Source organism: Colletotrichum gloeosporioides (genome assembly GCF_011800055.1).
Source record: "Colletotrichum gloeosporioides strain Lc1 chromosome Unknown consensus_93, whole genome shotgun sequence".
NCBI lineage: Eukaryota > Fungi > Ascomycota > Sordariomycetes > Glomerellales > Glomerellaceae > Colletotrichum > Colletotrichum gloeosporioides.
The window spans coordinates 62,034-88,496 of NW_025544738.1; the positions used below are offsets into that span (position 1 = coordinate 62,034).

The 26,463-nt window shown below is 50.4% G+C and overlaps 9 protein-coding genes and 1 pseudogene across 10 annotated transcripts; 3 read left to right on the forward strand and 7 right to left on the reverse strand.

Annotated features, from left to right (window-relative positions):
* Nucleotides 1-1,267: 1,267 nt before the first annotated feature.
* On the forward strand, nucleotides 1,268-3,837 carry GCG54_00010725 (Cutinase transcription factor 1 alpha; the record flags this gene model as incomplete). The annotated part of the gene is made up of 8 exons (XM_045410643.1): nucleotides 1,268-1,490; nucleotides 1,523-2,321; nucleotides 2,373-2,439; nucleotides 2,486-2,675; nucleotides 2,746-2,908; nucleotides 2,964-3,113; nucleotides 3,172-3,621; nucleotides 3,666-3,837. 8 exons carry the CDS (start codon nucleotides 1,268-1,270, stop codon nucleotides 3,835-3,837), a joined length of 2,214 nt encoding a protein of 737 aa, XP_045257734.1.
* Nucleotides 3,838-4,105: 268 nt separating this feature from the next.
* On the forward strand, nucleotides 4,106-5,178 carry GCG54_00010726 (Mesaconyl-C(4)-CoA hydratase; the record flags this gene model as incomplete). The annotated part of the gene is made up of 2 exons (XM_045410644.1): nucleotides 4,106-4,647; nucleotides 4,704-5,178. The coding sequence occupies 2 exons, from the start codon at nucleotides 4,106-4,108 to the stop codon at nucleotides 5,176-5,178; spliced, it is 1,017 nt and encodes a 338-aa protein (XP_045257735.1).
* Nucleotides 5,179-5,287: 109 nt separating this feature from the next.
* On the reverse strand, nucleotides 5,288-6,940 carry GCG54_00010727 (Zeaxanthin epoxidase; the record flags this gene model as incomplete). Its single annotated transcript, XM_045410645.1, has 6 exons — nucleotides 5,288-5,401; nucleotides 5,462-5,654; nucleotides 5,717-5,899; nucleotides 5,955-6,144; nucleotides 6,200-6,362; nucleotides 6,422-6,940. The coding sequence occupies 6 exons, from the start codon at nucleotides 6,938-6,940 to the stop codon at nucleotides 5,288-5,290; spliced, it is 1,362 nt and encodes a 453-aa protein (XP_045257736.1).
* A 571-nt stretch (nucleotides 6,941-7,511) lies between these two features.
* GCG54_00010728 (uncharacterized protein) lies at nucleotides 7,512-8,706 on the reverse strand (the record flags this gene model as incomplete). Its single annotated transcript, XM_045410646.1, has 3 exons — nucleotides 7,512-8,424; nucleotides 8,479-8,626; nucleotides 8,682-8,706. The coding sequence occupies 3 exons, from the start codon at nucleotides 8,704-8,706 to the stop codon at nucleotides 7,512-7,514; spliced, it is 1,086 nt and encodes a 361-aa protein (XP_045257737.1).
* A 1,397-nt stretch (nucleotides 8,707-10,103) lies between these two features.
* GCG54_00010729 (Non-reducing end alpha-L-arabinofuranosidase BoGH43A) lies at nucleotides 10,104-11,822 on the reverse strand (the record flags this gene model as incomplete). The annotated part of the gene is made up of 1 exon (XM_045410647.1): nucleotides 10,104-11,822. One exon carries the CDS (start codon nucleotides 11,820-11,822, stop codon nucleotides 10,104-10,106), a length of 1,719 nt encoding a protein of 572 aa, XP_045257738.1.
* A 1,676-nt stretch (nucleotides 11,823-13,498) lies between these two features.
* On the reverse strand, nucleotides 13,499-13,875 carry GCG54_00010730 (uncharacterized protein; the record flags this gene model as incomplete). The annotated part of the gene is made up of 2 exons (XM_045410648.1): nucleotides 13,499-13,588; nucleotides 13,648-13,875. The coding sequence occupies 2 exons, from the start codon at nucleotides 13,873-13,875 to the stop codon at nucleotides 13,499-13,501; spliced, it is 318 nt and encodes a 105-aa protein (XP_045257739.1).
* Nucleotides 13,876-14,880: 1,005 nt separating this feature from the next.
* GCG54_00010731 (uncharacterized protein) lies at nucleotides 14,881-15,447 on the reverse strand (the record flags this gene model as incomplete). The annotated part of the gene is made up of 3 exons (XM_045410649.1): nucleotides 14,881-14,921; nucleotides 14,975-15,068; nucleotides 15,244-15,447. The coding sequence occupies 3 exons, from the start codon at nucleotides 15,445-15,447 to the stop codon at nucleotides 14,881-14,883; spliced, it is 339 nt and encodes a 112-aa protein (XP_045257740.1).
* A 2,188-nt stretch (nucleotides 15,448-17,635) lies between these two features.
* On the forward strand, nucleotides 17,636-19,033 carry GCG54_00010732 (annotated as a pseudogene). Its single transcript has one exon. A coding segment is annotated over exon 1 (1,398 nt).
* A 2,028-nt stretch (nucleotides 19,034-21,061) lies between these two features.
* Nucleotides 21,062-22,111, reverse strand: GCG54_00010733 (Pectinesterase; the record flags this gene model as incomplete). The annotated part of the gene is made up of 1 exon (XM_045410650.1): nucleotides 21,062-22,111. The coding sequence occupies one exon, from the start codon at nucleotides 22,109-22,111 to the stop codon at nucleotides 21,062-21,064; it is 1,050 nt and encodes a 349-aa protein (XP_045257741.1).
* Nucleotides 22,112-23,439: 1,328 nt separating this feature from the next.
* On the reverse strand, nucleotides 23,440-25,731 carry GCG54_00010734 (uncharacterized protein; the record flags this gene model as incomplete). Its single annotated transcript, XM_045410651.1, has 4 exons — nucleotides 23,440-25,235; nucleotides 25,290-25,391; nucleotides 25,446-25,474; nucleotides 25,532-25,731. 4 exons carry the CDS (start codon nucleotides 25,729-25,731, stop codon nucleotides 23,440-23,442), a joined length of 2,127 nt encoding a protein of 708 aa, XP_045257742.1.
* Between the last annotated feature and the right edge of the window lie 732 nt (nucleotides 25,732-26,463).

The following is a 26,463-nucleotide window of genomic DNA, read 5'->3' on the forward strand; positions in this document are numbered from 1 at the left end:
AATGTCCGTATTGTAGAGACATCGACCATGCCGACAACCCGTGAAGTGATTTTGCGAGTCAGGAAAAAATCAGCTGGTTCTTTCTTCTGTGTAGTTCCAAGATTACAATATAAAAAAAGCAGATATAAGAGAGCCCACCTCTGTGTCACAATCAGAGGCAAGCTACAACCAACAGACGACACCAAGTCTCTTTTTACGATGTTGCCAACAACGATTTTGGCAGTTGCGCTCTTCGGAGCAAGGTATATTAATCACTAAAATGCCCTAAACCACTTGCATCGAACGAGGCTAACCTTCAGTCCCGCCGCAGCTCACTTGCAGGGCCCATTTTCTGTACCGATGCTGAGCATCCTATGGATTCCACCGTACACAAATCTGTCACCCAAAGCTGCTGCGGTAGCAATACCTTTTCAACCTCCAACGTAAGACTCTAATCGGCAAGACCTATGTTAGATGATGACTGACCATACATCTCGCGCGAACAGTTCCTCTGCGACACGGGCAGTAAACCCACGACTTCGTTCTGCAGCTGTTGTCGGGGCAGCAACCTCGCTTGTATGAATGTGGGCGGATAAGTAGATAATCGAATGCTTTTGGACGGGTCTTTCTCATCACCAGCCGCATTCGAGCTTTGTTGTCTTACATAGCCATTTTGTTGCAATACAGTGGATTATTTGGGGACACGAGATTATTCAACATCGAAGTTGACGTCATTTGCGCGCTGCCTCAGAGAACAGCAGTGCGTCCATGTGATTTCAATGGTTCCAGTACTGTTTGTTGGTTCTGAGGGTGTTCTTCGCACTGAACTGTACCAAACTACCGACCCTGGCATGTATTCTTTAAACCTCATCCAGCCAACTATTGCCCACGCTACTCCTGGGGCTGACTCTTTGGCACCAGCTTCCGAAGTTCCTCTTATTGAGCTTCGCCCCCACGTCCGCGACATTTCACGGGGCTAAAATTACCTCCAGTCGGTGGATTTGACATGGTCATCATTCTAGTTAGACAAGGAGATGGTAAAGTCATATTAGATGATGCATCATGTCCAATCTTGGAGTAGCTGCTAGTAGAGAACCACCGGATTCCACCACGGATGTGATAGCCGAGAATGAGGCCCATGTGGGTACAGTGCGCAGCTCAACACTGTGGAGTTCGAACTGTGGCGCTGAGCGATGAATTTTGGTCCCGTCTTTGACGAATAAACAATCCGATGATACCCATTCCATCATTCTAAGACGCGATCACGGGTGGTCATAGTCAGTTTACAATGCCCACAGAAGGCCTCAAGAAGCCCCGCGCAAAGCACGCGTGCAAAGAGTGCAACTCACGACGAATCCGCTGCAACGTCACAGAGCGTCTTCCCTGTTCAAACTGTGAGAGCTCGAACGCGACATGCGAAGTTCTTCCCTCGAGAAGAGGCAGGCGAGTCAACTGCGCAATCACTGTTCCTCTCGATCAGAATGATAACAAGGCAGCAGATACCCACGGAAGTCAAAGAAGGAGAAGCGATCAGAAGATGCAGCGTCTTTCACCCCGGAACCTGTCGTGCCGGCTCCGCCCTCCGCGCTCACGTCTGCTGTGGCGGCAACCCTTGCCTCTATGAGCACTGCTTCACCGTCTCGCGGTCTTTCTAACTCGGGCGCATCACAAACACCATTTCATGCTGAGACGCCCGCGTCGTCACATTCTGCAACTGGCACGGGAAGTAGCCGCTTCTTCGGAGAGTCTAACTTCCTCACCCTTGTGCCGGGTGCCTCTGAGCCGGGGTCCGACGCGACTGCTGGAGACGCTGTATTAAAGGGTCGTTTGGCCTTTCCAGTTCCCCAGACACCTCAGTCGCAAGATTTGGGGACTTCGCCTGCTAGTATTAACAACATCAGCTCGGCTACGGAGCGATACCTGAGGGATGAAGGGGCCTTGACCTTTCCCGACATGCAGAGCTGTCTGCCTGCCCTTCGCGCATACTTCAAATGGTTTCACCCATGCTTCCCAATACTAGATCGCGCAGACGTGGCGCGAAGGCTTGCGACGATGGATATCTCGCCTCTGTTGTTGCAGGCGATGCTCTTCATCGGGTCGACATACTGCGATGAGGCTACCATTACAGCTATGGGCTTCAAAGACCGCTCAGAAGCGAAGAGTGTGACATATTCACGCGCAAGAATTCTTTTCCACTCCAATTGGGAAAAGGACGAGTTCACACTCATTCAATCTCTGTTCCTGTGCAGCTTTTGGAGGGGCGGCCCTACCGACTGGAGGGATGTCAGATACTGGCTGGGATGTGTCTTGACTCTTGCGCAGACGCATGGCCTCCATAGATCGTAAGTCAACGGATGTGAGTTCAATACTGGGTCGAGCTGACGACCGTAAAGAACACGCTTCATTACGAGAGAACCCCAGTTTGCCCGAATGAGAAGAAGAGTCTGGTGGTCCATTTACGTAAGCTGTTCCTCAACGCTGTTGATATTTCACTAACTCCTTGAAGGTAAGAGAAAGGCAAGCGGCGATATCTCTGGGACTTCCATGTAGAATACGAGACGAAGACTGCGACATCGAGCCCCTGACCGCCTCTGATTTGGAGGGCGACACGGATGAGCAACCAGCTACAGCGTTTGGCACATCCGAGTCTGAGCATGTGCATTACGCTATCAATATGGTAGACATAGCAAGGCTACGTAAGCTGAGCAGAGTTGCTTGACCCCCGATGCCATTCAACTGACAGGTGTATAGTCGGAAGGGTAACAGATACCCACTTTGCGCCGGGCCGTGGTCCTCCTGCACCAAGTGAAGTGCGCGACCTGAAGCAACAGCTCGAGCAGTGGAAGCAGAATTTGCCAGAAGAATTGAGGAGAGAACCCGAGGAGGGGCAATCGTCAGTCCTGACATGCCTCATTCATCTTGCCTACAAGTATGGCCGGAACACTGATGATGAATCGTCCCTGTAATTCTAATGAGCTTCACAGTCACTTGCGCATCCTCGTCCATCGCAATGGATGGCTTCGAAACCGAGACGAAGAGGACAAAAAGGCCGCCCTCGCAGCTGCCTGTCGAATTAGCAGGATAGCGGAAGACATGCTCGCACAGAAAACCTTACAGTACGGCCAAATGCATCTGTGAGCGCTATTTCTTCTTAATTCTAGACGCTTTCACTAACATCTCAAGACTTACAAGCCTATTCGCGGCTCTCTGCATTCACGCTATCGACATCAAGTCGGCCGATGGGATCGGTCGCCAGCTCGCAGTTCACAGAGCCCAGATGTGCCATTTAGGGCTGAAAGAGATCCAAAACTACTGGCGAATCAACAACAATGTCTTGGATCTCTTTCTGCAGTATCTCGACAAGCCAATTGCCAAGAGAATCTACAACGAAGACGCCGACGCTGCGACAGCTGATGGATCCACGGCAGGCCTGAGCCCGTTCAACACAGCCAGCACACCCCGGAATCTTTCCACAGACACCGTGGAGCAGAGCAGATCCGACGCCATAGAGGACCAATACTTTAACCTGATGCAGACCAATTGGGAAGGCGAGCATGCTCTTGGTGATCTCGGCCTCTTCCTGGACCCGCAACTCTATGCCAATGGTCCAATGCAAGTCGAGGGCCTCAACTTCTTGCAGCGGTGCCTATAATGACGCCCCGGAATTCGCCTAGCGGAGTTTAAAGTCAAAAGAACGAAAGAAACTCCCCTCTAAGCATTCATTTTCCCCCCTGTGGCTGCCCTGGTCAGAAGCGCGTAAACCCTGATTGCATCATAGCAACATTCGGCTTCTTGAGCCGAGGGTCGCGACTCGGCTACTTCAGCCACCTGCAGGAAGAAGAAGCCGAGAGTATATAACCGAAGAGCCCGCTTACCCCACAGACCCCGCGATCAACACACTGTGCTCAGTCCATTCCCCAATAGGGATGGTTCCTCGGCGCGCGCTCTCCCCACGCCGGTGTTTACTCGCCGAGATGAAAGCTTGACGTCGGATGACGGACATTAGTCGGCTTTGATATCTTTCGAGGTTATTGCATGTGTTCCCGCCTTCCCAACGATCCAATTGTTGTTGTTCTTTCAATCTTGCACTTGGACTTCAACACCAATCGCGCCTGCAACCGCCAACATGGCCCCCCTTGCTCATCAGATACGACCGGTGATCTCACGCTGTACACCACGCGGCAGGAGGTCCATCACCACCAACGCAACCGACGCAGCATCAAAACTCCTCGAGACCTTTGCCGGGAAAGATGTCACGCGCAAACAACTCTTCGATTCCAATCAGTTGCAGCGCCTCAGCTTGACACTCAATCGCAAAGAGCTGCATCCAGGAATCGACGTCTCCGCTGAACCGCCCAAAGAAGGCACGCCACTCCCACCCGGGTATCACCTTGTTTATTTCACACCAACAGGTGTTGAAAGCGAATTGGGCATGGACGGAACGGACAAGACGTTCAATGCGCCAGCACCGTTCACGCGGCGGATGTGGGCTGGCGGGAAGATGCAGTTCATTGAGGGGACCTCGCTGAAAGTTGGCGAAGAGGTTGAAGAGCGCACGAGGCTTGTTGGCGCAACGCCGAAGAAGAGCCGCAGCGGTGACGAGATGGTTCTCGTGGACGTTGAAAAGGAGTTTTGGGGACGGGACGGGCTGGTTGTTAAGGACCAGAGGTACGTTGTCCTCGCCACCAACATTATCCTGCTTCAGATGACTTACAGGTTCCTAGGTCATGGATCTTCCGCCCAGAAGTCAACGTTTCTTTGGCTGCAAAGACTGCTCCTCCGCGATCTAACCGGCAACCGTCTTTTGGGCCGTCAACCATCACGGATGAGAAGGGTTCAGACGGCGGTGTCCTTCGGCGTCTTCGATGGTCACCCGTTGGCCTCTTCCGGTTCTCGGCTCTTACATTTAATGGCCATATGATCCACTACAACGAGCCTTGGACGAAGGATATTGAGAGGCATCCCGAAGTTGTGGTCCATGGACCCTTGAACCTGATCAACATGCTTGACTACTGGAGGGATGTCTACGGGCAAGATGGCAGGGAAGTGCGACAAGTTGGATATAGAGCAATGTCACCACTCTATGCCGGCGATGAGTACACAATCCGTACGGCGTCTGTGAAAGATGATGAGACGTACGAGGTTCTAGTAGAGAAGGGCAGCACGTTGTGCATGAAGGGTGAAATTATGGGCAGCTGAGTAAGAGATTAAGAGATTTAACCTCATATAAGCACGATTTCAGAGCTTCGATCATATGCAATACTTAAATTCAATGGTAATGCAGCCTTTCCAGTTGATGGCTTGTATCTCATCCACTCCTGACGCCAAGCTTCATTACTCGAGCCATGAAGATGTATCCAGACACCAAGAAAGTGCCAACGATCCACAGAATTGTACCGAGGATGCCGTCCAGGTTGATAGTCTGTTATATAAACCGCTTAGATATGCAGAAAGGTGTAAGATGTGACGGGAGATAACTCACGGGAACGCTCGTGCCTCCACTCTTGCTGACCCAAGGGAAGGCTCTGTCGATCATTGCACTTTCATATCGATTACATGCCGTGCTGACATCTTCCGAGGATGGCCTCTCTCCAGAATCAGCTTTCACCTTCAGCTGGAGAATTTGAGGAAGTGCATCAGCGCAGTCATGGAATGCCTGATTGCCTCCCATGCCCCTAAATGTTGTCAGCAATCGGTCTTGTGACGTGATTTACTGGTCCAGAGACCATCAACTTACCGGTTTGGCTGCATCGCATGAACTGCGTCTCCGATGAGCCATATACGAGGATGACCCTCGTTTCCCGTTGTTTTCTTCACATTCTTGCGCCAGAATTTTGGTAGTTTGTTGCTTGCGCGTAATCTTGTAGCCGTAACTAAGTCCTTGTTCTTGTCTTCCGACCCAGTCGTCAACATTGTGCGGCTATGATTGTTAGAATATGGATATATATCTAGTTTGTCAAGGATTTTGCACATACTACTCGGGTGCCCAGTCTTTAGTAGCCTCAAGACAAATCTGGAGTGGGTCCTGTACCTCCGATAGCTCCTGTTGCTTCGGCACTCGATCTTTCGGAATCAGAAGCCCCCAGTAAAAGGAAGCTTCTTTCACGTTGTATTTTGGCCCGCTCTCTGAATCATCTTCTGGCTGTTCAGCCTTTGGCAAGAACACTAAACACGGATCAGCCATGCACGCAGCAGGACACAGTGTGGTCTTGAGGCTCACGTGCGTAGTACATAGAAATGCCGCCTGCCCATACCATGACTGGACTTTTTAGCAACCGTGGTGGCAGCTTCTCAGTCCAATCCTGTGGTAACGGTCCTTTGCTGAGAATCATCACATGACTGTCGACCGGGACCAGATTGCGAGCTCCGACCTGCTTGTTAATCTGTGGCCATTTAGGTTAGTACTTCCGTAGAATAAAACTTGGACTCGTCGAAATCGTACTCTCGAGTTGCTGCCGTCTGCCCCGATCAACAAATCACACGTATCCGTGGATCCATCCGCGAAGTGAACTCGGACGGTTTCTTGTCCGGTTCCATCTTGAACAATTTCGTATCCCTCAAAGGCTTTCCCGAAGTGAACGCACCCCTTAGCTTTCAGTGGGTTGACCAGAATATCGCGGAGGACCACACGATTAATGCCCCATGACGCCGCGTACGAAGGTAGCTGCCCGAGATCAAGCACGGTCTGGAATTTCGTGTTACATATCGCTGGTGCGGTGAGTCCTGTCGATGACATTTGGCTGAACTTCGACTGAATTGTTGCAATTTCGGATGCCTTCAGACACGCCCGGAACCCTGCCAGCGCACTCTCGCCGAGCCGAATTTGGAATCCTTCTCGTTTTGTGTCTTCCGCGTCCCGCTCGTAGACCGACACATCGACACCATTGTTGACCAGTCCATTGGCGAGGAGACAGCCGGCAAGTCCTCCACCAGCGATGATGACTTTGAACGGTACAGCCATCTTGTCGATTTCTTGACTTTTCTGAAAGTTTTGATGGTCAGGAGTTGTCTAGTTTATCACCATATATATAAGACATGATCCACGACTTCGTTCATGAGCATTTGCGACCACCGGCGAACTCGGACAACAGCATATTCCGCGTTACACATTATTTCGGCATTCATAGTCGGCATCAACATCTTCTTGCCTTAAAAGATCTAACGAGGCAACTGGTGGTCAAAGTGTCATACCTCGCTGCGAACCCCGCGAAGATCCCCCACCTCCGCCGCGGGATGTTACCCCACACATGTAGCTCAGTGACAGGGTTGAAGCTTCACCTTTGGCTCAAGCTCTCACGTCCATCTTCTACCCCAACACGCTTTGACGCCTCGGAGGTCGGTAAGTGGACGACTCCGGCTACCTGCCCACAGCGTTCGGAGCACGTTACGATGTCGTGGTGGTATGTTACTAGCAGCAGATACAAGCCATGAAGTCAACCAATTCTTTCATACGAAATGCACTAAGCGAAGTCCAGGGAAGTATCCCAAGCACTTCGGACTCTGCATCGCCAGACCGGAAGTGTAAGATTCAGTCAAAACAACTTTACCAGCGTGGCAGGGGCCAAATCCTCCACATTAGTTGAGGTCTTGGCGTGAACCATCGCGGTCGCTGCGGCGGTGTTTACTCGAAATGGCTTAATCGCACTAGAAAGTATCAGACTGACAGTGACATTCGAGTTGCAATGGATATGAACCCACCCTTCATCGTGTAGACACCAGTAGACTTTCTTTGGTTGCGAAAGCCAGCGAATTTCGTCCACAGCAAATGAAGCAGCAGAACCGTTGTAGGGCCGCCCATTTAGGTTTGCTCTCCCTGCAATAGCGAGGATCGCGACGTCTGGAGCCGGTTCAATGGCTTTCAGGATCCCTTCATAGCCTCCCAAATGTCCGTTCCAGAACAAAGTTTTCCCAGGGCCAATAAGGAAGTTGTACGCCAGTTGGCCTCCATCATAATTCGAGAAGACGTGGCGATCTCGATCTTCCATGTAATCTGCCATTGATCGGGTGCCCTCATCCATTTGGTCGGGTGGTATTATTTCCTTGAGCCTCATCAGGGCGTATTTCATGCCCATGGTCACGTCAAGGGTGCAGACGTATGGTGTTGCCTCGCCTGTGTACTCTGTTCCGGTGTCGATTTCGTCCGGGATGTCATGGTGTCCACTTCCCGGCATGAGAGCATGCAAAGAGGGCCACACGTGAACGGACATGACTGCCCTCGAATGGTGCGGTCTTGCGGGTGCTCCCGGTGGGCCATTGGCGAGAGGAATTTTACCCGCCACGGCGGCGTCGCGATCGGCTTTGGTGAACATTGGAATTCGCTCACCGCCTGCGACAGGTAAGAGCTGAGACTCGTAGACGCCAGCCGAGCGCAGCAGGTTGATGGCTTCACCGTTGGCAACAACGATGGCCCCCGTCTTCTTTGCAATTCTGTCGGCTCCTGGTAGACTAAATTTGGTCAGAGAATTGGCTATGATGAGAAGGAATGAAGACGTCACTTACTGGTCAAAGTGAGCATGCGAGATGAATATGTAGTCCGCCTCAGTAACATCGTCAATGTCCAAGTACTTAGGGAGAACGGAGGGCTTCTCCAGCCACGTATCAAGAAATATCACAAGGCCGTTGGATTTCAAACGGAACGTCGTGGCCCCTGAATTCCCATTAGCAAGTTGATAATGGGATATGACTGATGTAGAATGACAGACCGAACCACTCTATGGTTTCTGCCATCGTAGCAGACGCTTTATGTGCGGTGTGGCGGTGCGGATGCTGAGATGATATTCACCGAGAAACCAATAACAACATCGGCGTTCTACCCAGGTGTCAAATTATGTTGAAAAAGTCCACTATACTTATTCTTTATCATGGCTAGCGGAGTATATAAACGCATACTCTGTTCTTTCTTCCCTTCTAACTTTTCTTCTTCGTAGTTTGCCGCCTAGAGGCGCACCTTATTAACTACTATATAACTCTAACGGGGAAATATATAGAGGGTTATAGTATAACCTCTATAGCTAACCCATAGGGTATATAAAGGGGATTTTTAAGCTACCTAGTTAAGTAGAAGTAACCCCCTATTATACTATAGCCTAAATTTAAAACCCTCTAAGATAAATCTTATATATACCCCCTATTTAATTAATATAGTTTTTATTACTAGTAATATTAAATATCTAAAAAAGACTAGTTTACTATATATTTAATAATAGTTTAGTTATATCCTTATAACTAAGAATAATAATATAATATCTCTATACCTCCTTATAATATATATTAAGTTCTTAAAAAACCTTTAGAACTAAGTTCTCTATTAAGTTAAGTAGAGATTTAAAAAGATTACTAAGAACTTAAAAAATAAAAATAATATAAGGGAGATTAATAAGATATTTAATAAGAAATATAGTAAATAGTTCTAAGAATTAATTACTATTATTACCCTTATCTAAGTTATAATATAGTAGTTAAAGAGACTAGCCTAGGTTAGGGTAGAGGAAAAAAAGGGTCCTTATGTTCCCTTTAGTCATACAAGTATTCACAAAAGAATTATTCACAAAATAACGCACACTCTGTTATCCGCTATCGGCATCGGCATCGGAGGGATTAAGATGTGCCGGCCACTCACAAAGATCGGCACTTGAGTCCGCCCGAGGCCCGTGGTGTTAGTGCCACACCAGAAACGTTTCTCTTGCAAGGTGAACCCAATGGGACGGATTGATTCTAATTAGGGTTTTAGACTTAAAATAGGTGACACCTGGTCTCTTGGTAGCCTCCTTCAATTTTCCCGCTCGCATGGCATAAAACAGCGGACAGATAACAGTACCGAGGGGCGACAGATGCGGAACGGTCGTTGTCGGTTGTATTCAACAATTAGCTTAAAGCCGGAGAGCGTTCTAATCTTAAACATATTCAAGTTCCATGTGATTGTCAATGACCTGTCGAATTTTGATTGTTATCATGCGAAAACTGTTGAACATACATGTCTCATCATGATGGCATCACAAGCCAGGGAATCTAGTTGACAAGTTCCGGAATAGGTAATGCTTAAAATGACTCGAAGAAAGATCTGGAATCCCGTTTGAGACGTTGAGCCCATTGCAGACGTGCTATCTGGTATGTCAAGTGGCTGTTTAAGTTGGTACGAAGATCGTGGAGTTGTAGCCAATCTGCTGGGCGACAGGCTGATATCGCCATCTGCTCACGTAACCTTCGAATGGATAGCTGCCGCCGTTCGTAGTTGCGTAAATTCCCAGTACGCCTCCGGTTCCCGCACCATCACCAGACAATAGGGCCGTGCTATATAACCCAATCGCCTCCTCTTTACCGTTTTGACCGACCGAGGAGGCGAAGAACTCATAATGACTCTCATTCCTCGGGGAAATCCGCAGTCGGATTGCGTCTCCAAGCCAACCTTCAGGAACAGGTATTGTTGTCGGTTCGGGTGCTATAAAAGCGTTCACCGAACGGGCTCGCACTCGCAAGTACGGCTTGAGCTTTCCCGCATACTCAGAGACGTCCTTCAAGTACACGATGCCGAGGTCGGCGTGCTGATCAGGGGTGCCGAAATTAGAGATGCCCATCTCGTCACCGGAGGACTTTCCGAAGCCGAGCTGAATATCAACGCTAAAGTTGAAGTATGTGTGCTCTTGTCTGCGGAAGAGTGCAGTCACGCCCTCAATGCTGGTGTTGAAGTTAAGATCGGTAGTGAGGTTGGCGCGTGACGCAGTAAGGCGCAGTGTGTTTTCGTGGCCCCCTGGAGAGATTGAAAAGGAGGCTGCGTCGAATGGTGCTCTCCAAGACACCCAATTCGAAGGGAATTTAGACCCTGGCTCAAAATCTACCACGTCCGGCTCGCCTACCAAAGGTCCGATGCCCTGGCTTATCAATGATTGACTCGGCAAAGGAGCGCTCATCCGACCCTGAACTTGGTCCGCAAGCGGCCAACCTCCAGAGGGCCAGGAGACTGGAAAGAGAACTGTCTCTCTTCCCATGGGATAGATCAACTCCTTGTACAGCCTCGGACCTCCACGTGTTGATAATGCAACACCCCACCAATTGCCCTGTGCATCCTGGAAAAGATCCGCATGTCCAACGGTCTGGAAGTAATTGTCGGTGCCTTTGTTCGAGACCAATGGATTATGAGGTGCTGCTTCCCAGGGCCCTTTGAGACTCTTTGATCGGGCCACTGTTGCAGAATGGTTGAGCTGTGTCCCACCCTCCGCAATTAAGAGGTAGTAATATCCATCGCGTTTGTAAATGTGTGGCCCTTCCGCGCTCTGGCCGCCAGTACCAGCCCAAAGTTCCCATGGCTCGCTTGTGTTTCCAGTAGCCAGGTCAAGATACGCGGCGATAATGGGTTCTCCGGCCGACGCAACAACCACGGAGCCGTCGTCGTCGAAGAATATGTCAGGGTCGATTGTGTAACCAGGTGTTTGAGGCCATATGACGTTAGACCAGGCAAAGTCGTCGTACGGATCCGTGGTGGTGAACATGACGAATCTGGGCCCTCCTAGCTCTGCGCTGGCCCAGGTTGAGATCAAGTAGAAGGTGCCGTTGCGGTAACGCAGCGTGTTGGCGAACATTCCTCCTCCATTACCTTGAGTTCCGCTTCGGATTACTGGGAATTGAGTCACTCGGTTGATGGCGTTGCTGGCGAGCCTCCAGTTGACGAAGTCTTTGCTGGCATAAACTGGATTTGCAGGTAAGGCCATGAATGTCGATGTTGTGCAGAAGACCGTGTCATTCCATTCAGGCACGAATGTGCAGCTGGGGTCCGAGTGCCATCCCGGAAGGATGGGATTGGTATATGAGGTGTTTCCCTGGAGGCCAATGACATGGAGTGGCAGCATTGCCAAGGAAACCCAGACTGGAAGACGCATCTTACGTATGGCTGAAAGGTAGGCCAACGCGCATCTGCTACGATAGAACTTTTCAGCTAAGACTGCGCGGCTAGCTGAGAAAATGGATGAAAAGAAAGAATGAAGCAAAGTGAACGGCCATCTTCAGTGGTAATTTACATTGGTGGTGTCGCCCCCTCCGGCTCCCCGCTCCAAGTGGATTGAGTGGCTGCAGCCGACCCGAGAGCGTGGACCCGAACCGAGCCGGAGTTGCAATAATGACGAGCCAACGACATCTCGTCTCTCTTGATTGTAAACTGTCTAAGCAAGCTGAAGTTTGACGGTGGCGAGTTCTACTAGCTCCTACTTGCGCGTTCATAAGTTGAGTGTCGCTGGCAACCGGGCGCCCGTGGAGCCCCGCTCTAAGTGATGACTCTTTACCGTGGTCCGGGAGACAGAGGGGTGTGCAATTGGTCGACGGAAGTGCAAAAGCATTGAACATAGAAGACCATCAAATTCATTTGATTCATTTAACAAGCCCAAGTACCTTTAGTGTTTGTGATGATTGGTAAGTTCTGAGCGCCTGTAACGCTTGGGACTGGGCATGTAAATGGGGTTCCGTCGATGAGGGGTTACAGAAGTTACAGGTGCCGGTTGAGCTGCATAGCGGTGCAACTATGATATATTTTCAAGCACCTTGGTATGTTGCTAAATTCTAATACATGGTTAAAAGTTTACAAACCCATGTGATCTTATACGTTCATTCTCAGTGACGGTTATCCTGCATGCGCCGGAGATGGCTGGGTATTGTAGTTCGTAACCAACCTGTCCGACGTCGTCCTAGCCGATGATATAGCTCCAGGGCTTCACTCGGCATGTCACTCAGCGGTCGCAACACACGCACTACACGAAACAGTTAAGATACAAGCCGGCAAAAATGTTTGGGTGGCTTGATAGAGAATCATACTTGAACGGCGGTGTACCCATCACCCACGACTTGCGTACACTGAGGGTCTGGTTGTTCTTTCGTTGCACAAGGGAAGGCTCCAGGTTTCAATATGGCATCACAGACTAGCTGAGGCGACTAAGATAACCACAGCGCGATTAGCACACCCTTCAGAAGCCTGTTTGGAGACCAGACAGATACTTACGCAGCGTCTAGTACGAGTTCTGCATGCACCCATGGCGTTGCCAGTTAGGCTTAGCACAAGCAGAGCAGGAAATATAGAAATTCTCATCGTGAGGGACAATATTCGTCGTGAGTGTATACAAGCAGTGGAGTCGCACACACAGTGACCGCATCGTTCTACAAATGCACGTCTTGGATGTATTTATACTGCGGATGCAGTTTTCATTCATACGCCATTAGTCAGGGAACCGTGGAAGCGATTGTCAGCAAGTTGCTGCTTGGTCGCGACTGGATTAGTTCATCCTATCAATTCCGCCTCGACTCATCACACGTCAAACGTGGAAATATCGGGGAAGCGGACTCTCCCAGCAGTATCACAAACCCCATAATGCCAATGTAATCTCTCGGACATTCTTTTCGAATCAAAGGCTTCTCCTATTTAATGAAGACTGACTCGTCGAGCGATCCTGATCGGGCAACTTCATACCGACTTGGGTAAATATCTGCCGAAATCGGCAAATAGCTACCGAACCATATCTTTTAGTTACACGGAGGAACCTCAACAATCTTTCAGAATCCCAGTCTTGCCACCGTTATTGGCACAGCCTTCATCAAAACTCTGTTTGGTGATCGAGTTTGAAATACAGCACTGCATCGCATTAGCGTTGTCTGTTTGCATTTGTGGGTGAGCGGCGGGCAAGGACGTACCACCCCGGGTGAGCCGGGCAGAGGTGTTCCATAAGCTTGCCAGCACATGTTGTCTGAAGGATTCTGTGCGCCATTAGACATCACACAGATGTAGCCCTTGTAAACACCGCCGAGTGCAATGCTGCCGTAGTTGAGCCAGTCAGCAAGTCTATCGGCCAAACTCAGCCAGTGTTTGGATTGAACCCACGCAGCGTTCGCCAGAGCAACCGCGATTAACTTTGCTTTCATCGTAATAACGAGGTTACCGCACGAGAACTGACAGTGTGTAGCCGTTGATGCAGACGTTACCATCAGTGGTAAAACTAGAGCCGCACGTGATATTCAGCCGCGAAAGTAGGGTGCGTCTTGACTGTCATCTGCGATCGAAAAAAAGAAAAAAAAAACCAAAGACTGCGCTGACTTTGCACTCAATTTATACACGGCTTGTGTCTCAACCGGGGCGATCCTCGCCTCTGCGAGACTCGATACATGGAGCCATCATTGGGGCAAAGCACACATTTACCCAGAATTGGGTCAAGCACACCACCCGCTAACTAATAATAGACATTGGCCATAGTATCAGTAGGAATTTCTGTAACCTCCATTTTGAAAATTCAGCCAGATCCCGTTCCCTTTGCACCCAGGGGCGGCACTACATGGCAAGTAGTGACCAGCGCTATAGAGCTCTTTCGGCGGTCCATCACACATAATGAATCAGTCTCTAGTCTGTCAGATTTACCCCCGAGAAACTCAAGGTGATTGAAAATCGTGCTTTTTCCGAAACGGCTGAGCATAAGGGGTATAGATGTAGTGATTCGGAAGCAACTATCGTGTAGGTTTAGGCGGGGCCACGATAACATCTGTTTGCGTGATGATGTTACTCATACTCGACGCTCCAGGAACCTTCTCCCTCATTCATGAACAGATGAACTATCAGACGCTAGAACTACGGATCTGTCAAGTCGATGATAAAATGATTACATCAGAAATCTTTCCGACCAAGCCACACATTGTGACATCACACCGCACCTCCGGCATGGACACGTCCAAGTACTTAGCCAAATCCACGTAATAACTCATCTCCAATGCCAACACTGCAGAGAATTTACATCTAGCCGCCATTCAAGTCTGTCTAGAGAGACGTGCTCCAGTCAACCCCAAGAATGATTGAATTATTGGCAGATTCTAAACTTTAAAGGCCGTTGCCTGGTCCTCCTTGCTCACGTTTGCGACTATCCTGACGTAGGGTTCCACTCAACAGGTCAATTTGCCATCCGTATTACTCAAACACGTGTCTTGGCAGCTTGTTAGTGAATGGTCCCATCATACTTTGCTTTCATGGTCTTACCCAAGTTCAAAGATGAAGGCTTCTTTGTGCCAGAAGCGTCAGTGCAACGGCAATTCAGTGTCTTCTTATCAGCAGCAAGGCCACAGTCACAGAACTTGAAGGACGGACTTTCGATTTGTCAATTTTTACTGGAGCGGGGTACGGAAAGAGATTGAACTTACTTGCTAGGTCGGCACTGTAGGCATAGCGGCAAATCGGTTATCAGTCGCGAAATCATTTACTTGAATAGGAGAGATGGCCGGGAAAGGTATGATGCGGGAGACGCTTACGACAACTTGGCCTCCGACATTGGCGAGGCAGCTTCTCAAGTCTAGGCTTGAGTCATTCGAGTATTCATTGTCAGCTGTGAAGCAGAATGCCTTAATGCTGGTTGAGAAGTAGGCCATTCCGGAGCATGACCCTGAGAAGTCTTTTGCAGCAACTTGGGCTATGGGTACTGCTGTAAGCAGAGACAGGAGTGTGTTCATACGCATGATGATTGATGAATAATGAGTAGTGTGGCTGGAAAGAAGTCGACTTATCTGTGGAGAGAAATGATGGTGGTAAAGAAAAGGCCGTCTTATGTATTGACTTTGGCTTAAGGTTTTCGACAATCTACTTCTTTCCCCCTCTGGTTCGTGGCCAATTTCCAATTGACTGGCATGAGTCGCGGGAAACGGCCGTCATACAAATGTCCCGGTGCAGGGCGATTACCCGGGAAAAGTATCTCGAACTGCGTGCGGTTCTGTTATCACTTGGACGCAGGTCAAAAGACGGCACGTGGTTCATTATAATTCAAAGATTGAGGCATGCATGTAAAACGTGGCCACTATGTAAGAGCAGCAAAATGAGCCGCGAGGTTGATGTGGACTGCGCGTCCTGACTCGCGATTCCGAAGCCACGGTGACGCCAGGTATAACGAAGATGATGCTACTTTCAAGTAACACATCAGACAAGAAAGAGTCCAGAACCACGATGCGTGGGCTCATTATGGCGGTAGAGTACCAGGCATTAGCTGATTCCAAAGGCATCTTGATGGTATTCCACATCATGCAGCAAACTGAGCCTCTTGTTCTGCACATAAAGGCTGTTTTTGAGCCCTTCAAAAGCGATTCTGTTGTATTAAAGGAATGCTTGGTTGTCCCTGCCATCAACCCTCGCACCAGCAGTCGCAGTTGCCGTCTGAAGTCGCCATCGCTAGGAAGTTCCTTGTTTGACACTGAGATTGTCAGTTAGGTGGACGGCTGGGACAAAGTAAAAGTTAATTGGGCGTAGCTTACTGTGGAGCTGCAACGACCACTGCAAGCCGTCTTGTCGGCATCCCCGCAATTGCTTTGCCACTAAACAGTACCCACGTCAGTCCTGGTTCACTTGTTACTTGCTGCTGTACTTACAGAAGTTGGCGTTGATTTAAAGCAATAAACGTTTCTGACGGCCGCCATTGCCGTCGAAATGTAGATGGCAGCAATGCAAATAAGATGGGCGATCTTCATTGCCACTTGTAAATGTCTGCTTTGATTTGGACCAACATATCTAGGCTGTAGAGTGGAAGCTAGATAACTTTAAATAGTCAGTCTGAACCTTCCGACTTGGTTTGTGAGCCTCAGTGACTGACTCGTTAGGCAATACCTGCTTTCAACTGATTAATCTATTCCCAACGAAGGACAAGGGCTTCACTTCAATGTCCAAACTGTTTTGCTCATAATCGGAATTTTCCCAATTCCCCGCCCGCAATTAAGCTTGAGTGGAGAAGTCTCGGTGCCCGAACTGCCTGTTTCGTTCCCCTGGCGGTTAGGACCTAACGACTTATGCTGCGTTATTGGGCTTGGAACCTCATACACGGACCAAACAAAGCCATGGGCGGGAGGAAAAGGGGGATGATGACGGAGTGCCCTTCTATCGAATAGTGTCTGATACAACCAGGCAAAGCCTACATCACATATACGGAAAGTATGTCTAGCTGTAGGCTTCACCAATAAATCTGATAGACAAAATTGTGGTGTTGTCTAGACCGGCGGCCCCAGATAACCTACTGAGGTGCCCTGTCCGCACTCACGTTTCGGTTATGAACTGATCAAAGCCTAAAATGCCGCAATTAGCTTCCTAGCACTTAGGTACAGCAACAAGATCACTAGGTACCTAGTACCTTAGGGAATATGCAAGGGCAGCTGACATATAGGTGTAAGCAGCCATCTGGGAAGATAAGACTGGGAGGATGAGTAGACTTTAGTTTTGTAACAACTCGAGATGAGTACTTGCTCACGTAGGTACGTATATACTACTGCATAAAGGGACCCTCTGATAAAAGGTATAGGCAGTATGCAAGACTTTCTTCGGGCAATGGATGGACCCCCCTATGCGGTAGACTCTAGTAAGATTCGCAAAAAGCCTCCCCTGTAACCCCTCTCTTGGCATGATTATCCAACTAGGCGGACATAGAAATCAACAAAGCGGGATGAGGCAGGGACGGTGCCACGAGAGCAGAAGTCTGACTAATACAGGCCCCGTTGTAGCTTTGTGCGAATCTAACACGAGTGTACAGTACCGCTGTGTACTGCTGTGACAGGTTCCACTACTTTGTGGGCCGTGTAGGACCACGCATCCAGCTCCCCGCCTGTCATCCTCATCTCACGCAAACCCTACACTGTATCGCAACTCCGCCATAAAAAGAGTCCATCTAACATGGAGCAAACAGCACATCATTTATGCACGGTGTGCTCGCGCTTCGCAGAGCGATTGCAATTGAAGACCGCCGACGGTGGCATCATCATACCGTGAAGCATACCATTCGCCCCGGACCTCCAAGAGTTGAGACAAAGGGCCCTCGACGGATGCACACTGTGCCAGATTGTCTTCCAGACCATCTTGTACCACTGGGAGTCGGGCGATGGCAGCACATTTATGTCTTACCTCCACGGGGACCCCGTCGAACTCGCAACCGTCCAGCTGTCCGATTATCTGTCCGAGCCAGAAGATGAGGAGGATGGCGTCGGCATCCGGGCTTGGTTCCTTCAGTGTGGATTGCTGCTATGGTCTACTGACACGCCTGAAATCAAGCTCTCACCCAGTCGTCCGAGAATCCCCCGCCAGCTCTCCTCGATAGTACCCGGGGCTGAGCCCAGCTACTCAGATGAAGGAATAACTGCTGTGGCAGCCATGGTACAGGGTTGGCTAGCGGACTGTCGCGATGGACATGCCAAATGCGACTCCGCGGTGTCTGAGCAGGGGCAAGACCAGCCCGGCAGAAGTGCTGCACCTACTCGACTGGTTGATGTCGGAGAAGAGGGCGATGAGATGCCCCTCAGGGTACTCATCAATAACGAAGAGAATCCTGTCACCAAGTACACAACGCTCAGCTATGCCTGGGGAAATCGGGGGTCGGACATCAGGCTGACTGCATCCAACATCGCCCAAATGACCGAGTCCATTGACTGGACCCGTCTCCCAAAGACCATTCAGGAAGCCATTATCTTCACGCGAAAGTTGGGGGTGAGGTATATCTGGGTCGACGCCCTGTGCATCATGCAGTCAACCGAACCGGACGACTGCGCCGCCCAGGAAGACTGGCACCGAGAAGCAGAGCGGTTCGGTCGATATTACAGAAACTCTCTGCTAACTATCTCTGCGACGGGAGCGGCGGACTCAGTCGACGGTCTTTTCCTTCAACGCCCGGGGTTGGCCTTCCAACCGCAGCCGCTCCCGCTGCAACGGAGGACCGCTGAAGGGACATTAACACCCATGACCATATTTCCATCGATGCCGTCACGGTTGAGCGAAATCGCCAACTCCCCGCTTCAATTGCGGGGCTGGGCTGTCCAGGAACGTATCTTGTCGACAAGAGTCGTTCACTTTGCGACAAATTGTGTGCTATGGGAGTGCGACGGCCTTCGGGCCACGGAGGTTTACCCGGAAGGTCTCCATCCCGAAGAAGAATCGCATAGCTGGATGGGCAGCTGGATGATCGATGAATTTAGAAGGCTAGACAACCATAATCTCGTTTCCGTGTTGGAGGGCTGGTACGAATTCGTGTCGTACTACACGACGACGAACTTCACGTATATGTATCTATCGAAATACTGAGCTGTGAACCTTCTTCCGCGGTATCCTGTGTCGGTGTGCTAAGGTACGGGGAAGGGTTCCTTAATAATGACTAACAAAAGCTGTCGGCGGAGCCAAGGTATTAGGTAGACAAAAGCGCTTGGAAGACATACCCTGTCATTATCGGTTAAATCTATAAGATAGGAACAGCGATCGCAGCTGCAGGGCGACCACGGGCGCCATGAAGCTTAAAGAGGCAGCTAGAGCCACTCTAGAGAAATATGAAGAGATCATACTGAAGGGAAATCGGTGGGCTATCCAAAGCGATCAGCTAGCACAGCTTAGAAGACACCCAAAAACCCCAATGTCGGCACTTTTCTGCCCCATTTTGGACGGAGTGGCCGGGACCATGTCTTGGGCCGTTTCCATCACTTTGTTTTCCACGCAGGCTCACATCAGGGGGAGTGTTTGTTAAGTAGGGTGGAGGTGCTTTGATGTACTTGCTGGGTGCGGATAGTTGGTATCTCAACAGCCCTGGACCACATCATGCCTCCTCGCATCTTACACCGAAAAGTGCGTGCATCTGTTGCATTTGTCCGTTTGTGAGTGGTGCAGATAATTTGCGTAGATATAATCACCCGGAGTTATGAGGAGGAAGAATAGCAACTTTGTTGGTCAGCATTCATCCACGAAGAAGGAGCTCTGAAACGTGTATTGGTTTTTTTTTTTTCTTTCTCTTTTTTCCTTTCTCTTCTTTTCCTTTCGTTCTCTTTTTTTTTTTTTTTTTGGTGAATATTAGCGTTTGAGGAAAAAGGGGACTTCACCTTATCTTCTTGGTGATCTCAATGGTACACACCCCGATACTAGAGAACGCGTGGACTCTCAATCAAGGTATATTTCGAGAATGTCTTCATGCTTATCCTTGGCTCTATTCGAGAGGTACTCTCCCCACAACTCTGCGATCATCTTGCCTCGTGTTCCGCATGTGGCGTGCCTCCATTTCGATTCGATCCGCAATGCCCATAAAAACCCAAAAAGCAAAGCTCAAAAGGAGAACAATCAGGGCGTCGGTGAATGTAACAAGGGGGTTGTATGTGGCAGCTGTCACCATCATACAGAACAGGATGCCGGTGAGAATGAGTCCAACGACGCCATACACACAACCGCAGTCGCTCATGCCGTCTTGGAGGTCGCTTGTTATTCGCATAGAGTTTGGCAGGCCCAGTAGATTATCCAGTCGTCTCATCTGTCGTACGAAGGCCGCTTTGTGCGGTAGAATCAACCATCTCAGGAGTATGCCGTGCGCTTCTTCGATCATCACTTGCTCCTGGATTTCCATGTGATAAGACAAGGCTCGATCCATCCAGCCCTTTTGGTTTGTCATTTTCGTGATCGTTTTGTGTTGAAGGAGATGCTGATTCTCGAAAGGAGAATATATGTTGACGAGGTCTGTCGTGGGTGTGCTGTGGGAGGCAAATCGATGCTTGTAATTTTGTGTTACGGCGTCGCGAGGAGAAAGGTGATGTGGATGGCTAACGGGACGAGTATTTATTTAGGAGCGTATTTTTGGGAAAGGCTCATAAATGGAAAAGGGTTCCACAGATACTTAAAAGCCTGCCTGAAATAAGAATTGACGATCCTGTCGGAGATGTGAAAAGCTAGCAAAACGCTTGCACGGACAGGTCAAGTCCCACAGGAACCATACAGTTCCGTGCCATTTAGCTGAATGATGTCCTAACCATATATTACACTACGAGTACAACCTGTTCACGGATCTTTAGCATCCAATGAAATGGGAATACTGAGTTTGAGTACATCAAGTCCTGCCCACCCTTGTGGGCTGAAAAAATGTCTGTAGACGGATCTCGCCCGTTCCACTTTTCACACTGACCTTCTGCCTGACTGAGGCCTGCATACCTTACCACGTAAAGGAATTCACCACACATGATTTGTGAAAATAAAAGCCTCCTGTGCTATTGCAGCCAGCTCTGCTGGCCATCGCAGATGTTATGCAATGGTTTGAATTGTTCAATATGTACTTGAAGAGAAGGAAACAGCCCCACCCCTTTTTTACAAAAACTCAGAGTCAACCCACCACTCCTTCTTGAAATCCTTGCCGAACAGGTCATCAGCCTTGACCGGCTTGTCGATGGCTGAGCTGAAGTTGGCTCTAGGGCCTGCAGCACCGGGGCCAAAGTTGTTGTACTCCTTGAAGTAGATGTTGTCAGTCGGGGAGGTCTTATCCCACGTGGACCATCCCTCGGGCTTGACCACATCGCCCAGCTCGCTGTCCTGGAATACAACCCTGGCGAACGTCCTCCATGGACGACCGAGAGTGACAGACGCGGGCCCGCTGGTGCCGGTGACGTTGGCCTTGTTGAAGACGTAGAAGGAGGTGTTGTTGGCGGCGTCGCGGCCGTTGGCGGTGATGTATCCCTTGCCGATGGTGTTGATGTCGCACTTCTCGAACCAGGCAATGGCCCTCAGGCCGAAGACGAAGTCGACGGCGCCCTCGATGAAGGACTTGGAGTAGATCTGGCGTCCCTCGTTGGCGTAGATGGTGTCCTGATAACCGGTGAGCTTGCAGGCGTAGAATCCGAGGTTGGTCGCCTGCGCGCTGACGGCGAGAGCTTGGCCGAGCTTGTCAGCCTGGCCGAAGGTGTTCTCGATGTTGAGGTTATAGATCTTCATATTGTCGGACCAGAGGCGGAGGGTGGCCGTCTGGTCGTTGCTGGTGAGGTTGGCAATCTGGCGGGAGAGGTTGCCGGTGAGGGTGGCTTGGTTGGCTGCGTAGGAGCGGCCGTCGCAGGTGTAGCCCTGGATCGTGATGGGACCGGCATGGTTGGGAATGCGAATCTGCTCAGAGTAGTTGCCGGGGTAGACAAAGATCGTCTGCTCCTCCGTGGTGTTCGTCAGGGCAGCAACTGCCTGGTTGAAAGTCGGAAAGCTGTTCTCTGTCTTGCCCGAGGCGTCGACGATGACTCCCTTTCCAGAGAGGCTGGTCTCTGCGTATTTACCTCCGCATTTGCGAGAATCATCAGTGCCAACATCAAGGGCGACTTCGAGAGGAACAGCCGTGGCGAAAGTGGCCAGGGCCAGAACAGGGAGTAGCGCAACCATTTTCAAAAGAGTGTAAAAGTAGGAACGTGAGGTTGGTAAACTGCCATCAGAAATCAGATGGACATGAAGATCTTGCCCCCCGGGTATTTAAACGGCCATCCGGGAGTTCCAGTCTTCCACAACCCGCCGATCTGGTACTATTCTTTTTCCTCCGCGACATCCTTTCGAGGGCGCATCCTTGTGCCCTGCTCAATTGGGTTCATCTGAATGCTGTCAATAGGGTAGTATCCAATTACGCCGCCGGGGCCACGGCATTTGGGACATGGATAGCCCTGCAAATGCGGAGTGCAGAGACAGTGCATACGGAGCGTGTGGAGGAACATTCCGCCAATGGCGGCGTCTCCCCCCTCAAAATGATGCCAAGCACAAGCCTCTTTCGGTTTCTCCTTCTCCCCTGGTTAAGGGACTGCAAAAGCCACTGTGCGGCTCTTGGCCCAAATTCATAAACGCAAATAAACGTGAGATAAAATTAGCGAGTCAAGCTTCGCAACGGCGGCTGAATTCCAGAATCCCCGAGGCCATTGGTGGAGAAGTTTGCTTGGTTGGACGCAGACTCGCGTATGCCACCAACCAGACTCTTCTGTGAACGCCACGTCCGTGATCATGAGATGCCGTGGGCCTTTCTTTTGGTGATCTGGCATAGATGGGCTAGTCCCGAAAAGCAAACTGCATGGCAACATCGTGTGCCTCGGTTAGCCACAGACATGTTGACGCGTGCACGGGAAAAATGACGGGGAGATAAACACCGTCCGTTGCCCACCCGCGGAATCCATGGCTAGAGAAACCCGATTCATTCACGAATGGGTGCGATCAGATGGTTTCACGAAAGGCTAATTGATTGGTTTATATCGATCATCTTAGTGCCCCTGGGGCCAGGACTGAGTTGAATGCTTGGCGGTTGAGTCGGTAGCGTGTGGATCTTTCTGAAACCCCCCCTCAATATCGAGAAACCAGGATCTTCGTTTGGAAACACAGTTGCTCAGGCCTCTCTGAGCCCACTGAACGGGGACCTCAAGTTCTCGATGGCTATGCAACTAATATCAACAAGTGAGGGTATTGAGTAATCAGAAAGTCTTACGTTGTCTGTCGATTTCATGTAGATGTTGGGAAAGGGGGTTGCTGAGTCTAACTGGTTGTTGTCAAGTAGGGTCGCATTCGGTTCAGCCGGCAACTACACAATTGCCTGTTGATCGGAAAACGGCATAGAATATTCACTCTGCAACGTGACCGAGAACGCCAACGTGTCCTGCTATTTCATGTTCAGGAAAACTCGTATTGTGAATGATTTGTTGTTTTACAATCTTTATCGCTATCCTTCTTGTGTTACCCTAGAACTGACTACGACGCGCAGGTGACCCAGACATGGGCTCGAAGTCGTTTGTTCCCATGCGGTTGACGCTAGGCAAGGGGAATACGATGCTAATAGGCGACGTCATCCTCCCCGGACGTCTTCTTCTGCTGTAAGGGCGGCGTCTGGATCTTGACCGACCAGTTACATCCCATGATCCTACCCTGGAGCCCAACTCGCTCTCCGCAAACCCCACATCGCTCAGATTGTCCATCTCCTCCAATTCTCGTTCCACTGCAGGCGGAGGCTCGGCTTTGAACACTGCCTGTATGTCACCGTGTGGGTTGAAGCCACTGAAATTCCAATGCAGCAGCGATTGTGAGCGCGCTCGTCTTGGATGCGCGACTCTTCGTCGCTCGAGTGCACTTATGAGCAGTAGCGCCGGGGCGTTAAGTGCCCGGATGAGCGTGACGTTCAGGCTGTGGAAAGATCGAGATGTGAGTGCTGACTTGAGCGGCAGTAGCACAGCAAGAGCCAGCAGGTTGAATGGAGGAGGGTATGCGAAGATCGAGTCGCTCTTTACTCCGGCGAAGGTGATGACAGCTCGGCGGAATTGAATTTCCGCCGGCGCGTCCGCGATGATCTTGGAGAAAGTATTGCTTAACAAGGCAACGAGCAAGGTCAGAAAGAGAATGTTGCCCAAGAATGCGAACGCAATCATCAGAGCGGGCCCAAGGATTGGGTGGAAATCGGGAGACCGATCAATGCCGGTACCGTCAAGACCGAACCAGGTCCAAATGAGCCACTTGCACGTCTCGTACCATGTCAGAGATGCCTGGTCTCCAACTCCCGAGGTGGCGGCGTTGCTCCCGATGAGCCACTGAAGAGCGAGGAGGAAGCCCGCAAAACACCAGATGGAGATGAACGTCAAGATAGTGAAGTCCTTCATCATGGCGTGCATTGCTATGAAGACGATGTTGTCGGGCATGATGGTGAAAGCCACTCTCGTGAGGAGGATAGGGGCTGCCACGCAAAGGATGTGCACGCCATATCCATCCGCGATAACTCCTCCATACCCCAGTACATCGTATATCCTGGCGAATACATAGCAGCTGAAGATGAAGCAGAAGCTAATGTCGAGGAATGACCACAGAGTCTGAGAGTGGACCGCCCAGCCGTGCTCGATAATCGCGGCAAACTCATTCAGGGTCCACCCAGCTGTGTAAATGGCGAAGAAGCACTCCCATGCGCTTAAGGTGGGACTGCTACGGTTTACCATCGTCAACATGTAGAGCGCGACGAGAGTCACAAACTGACAAAACTCAGTTACCCGGCGTATCCAAGGAACCAGCATCCGCCTTTCGTCCAGTATTGGCGCTCGATGTGGCTCGTAGAGCGAGACTGAGATGAACTCGTAGTGATCGGGTAAAATGTCGACAAATGACAGGGGGGTGTAGGTCACAACCCCTAGGTAAACAGCGTCGACCAGCCTCTGACATGCAGAAGAGCTGAGGAAGACCTTACTTTCGGATATGATGGCTAGCTCAAGGGCTGTGAGCTTTCTTTCATGCCCATCGCGTCGCTGGATCGGCCACTGAAGCTGTCGGCATTCGCTTTCCACCTCTTCGGGCGCACCCTGGAAGGGGTCGAAGCCTTCGACAAGGACGTGCGCAAGGATCAGAAGGCCGATTTCACCTGGATGATCTTCATGGTATCGGCGCAACACGCGGCTTGCAACCAGTTCGCAGAGTGCAGCGCGCGATACGTTGACAGTCTGGTGAGCTGTGCTTGTATGTTGCCTCAAGAATTGGATGCGATTCGCCAGCAGGCAGTAGACTACACCGAGGTCAGTTCAAATGTTGGGATCAAAGCGAGCACAAGGAGCCGCACCGATCGTGGGATCATCGGGATCATAGAGTCTGTCAACGAGAGGGCGGACGACGAGTGAGTTCATCCGCGGTTCTCGCAGCTGATCCAACGTGTAAGGGTCGTCTTGAAGTCGATGTCAACGATATTCTTGTGATACCAACAGTCAAGGGGACCTACCTATGCTTGCTAGGATGAGTCGTCGAATTCTATCGGGATATGTCAGTCATATGCGTAGTCGCTGGTCAACATCCGGTAAGTCTCACCGATGGATTGTGAAGTACACCGACGGGGGGATCTCCGTGCTAACGCTCCCAGTAGCGCTCGCTGAAATATGCCTCTCAGCTTCTAAATCAGGTTCGATACCATTTGCGCCAGGCGCCTCTCCATCTCCATCACCCCATGGCGACAGCGGTCGAGTCCAGTCGATGAGATCCGGGGTCCGGGGGGCCTCGGCTTCTTCCATCTGACGTCAAAGATTCGGTATCGGAATGTTGTCTAAATGGTTTCGGAGAATTTCTTGGTGACGGATTTTGGCGTGTTGTGGGACAACCACTCCAGCACTTCCCTTCCAACCCGGTCCGATGCACGCCCTCTCTAGCCCAGCAACTCTAGATAGGGAAACAGCCGTTCGTTTTGGACATGTTGAAAAGTGGTGGTAAAGAGATGAAAGAGTCGCAAATAGCTAAGCTTGGGCGGCCTCCCCCGTGAGGGGTTTATTTACACCACGCCGCTCGTCCCCCTGACTCGATGAAGTGTCACAGCACTAACGCGATCCGATCAGCATGCACTGCCACGCTCGGGCACCTGACGTAGATGGACTAGAGCCGCGGCAACATGCGGCTCACCGACAACCTTAATTTCCTCACCGAGGTGAAGAATTTGAATATCAGATGATAGATTAGTTTTGAGACAACACATACTAGGTCGACAATCCAAAATGAAATGGCGAGCCACATTCGTAGATAACACAAGAATAGAACACTTGACGGCCTGTGTCACGCAAAAGAAGAGGACGATCCTTTGCGGGTTGCAACTTGGACTACGCAGCAACACGCTGATGGAGGAGGAAACATCATCTTGATGCACCAAAAATTGTGGGAGATTTCTCACACCAACCAAAAGGCAGTTGAAAGGGACGAGACTCGAACTCGCGCGGGTTGCCCCACCAGGAAACAGATGTTAAGCTGACCTTAAC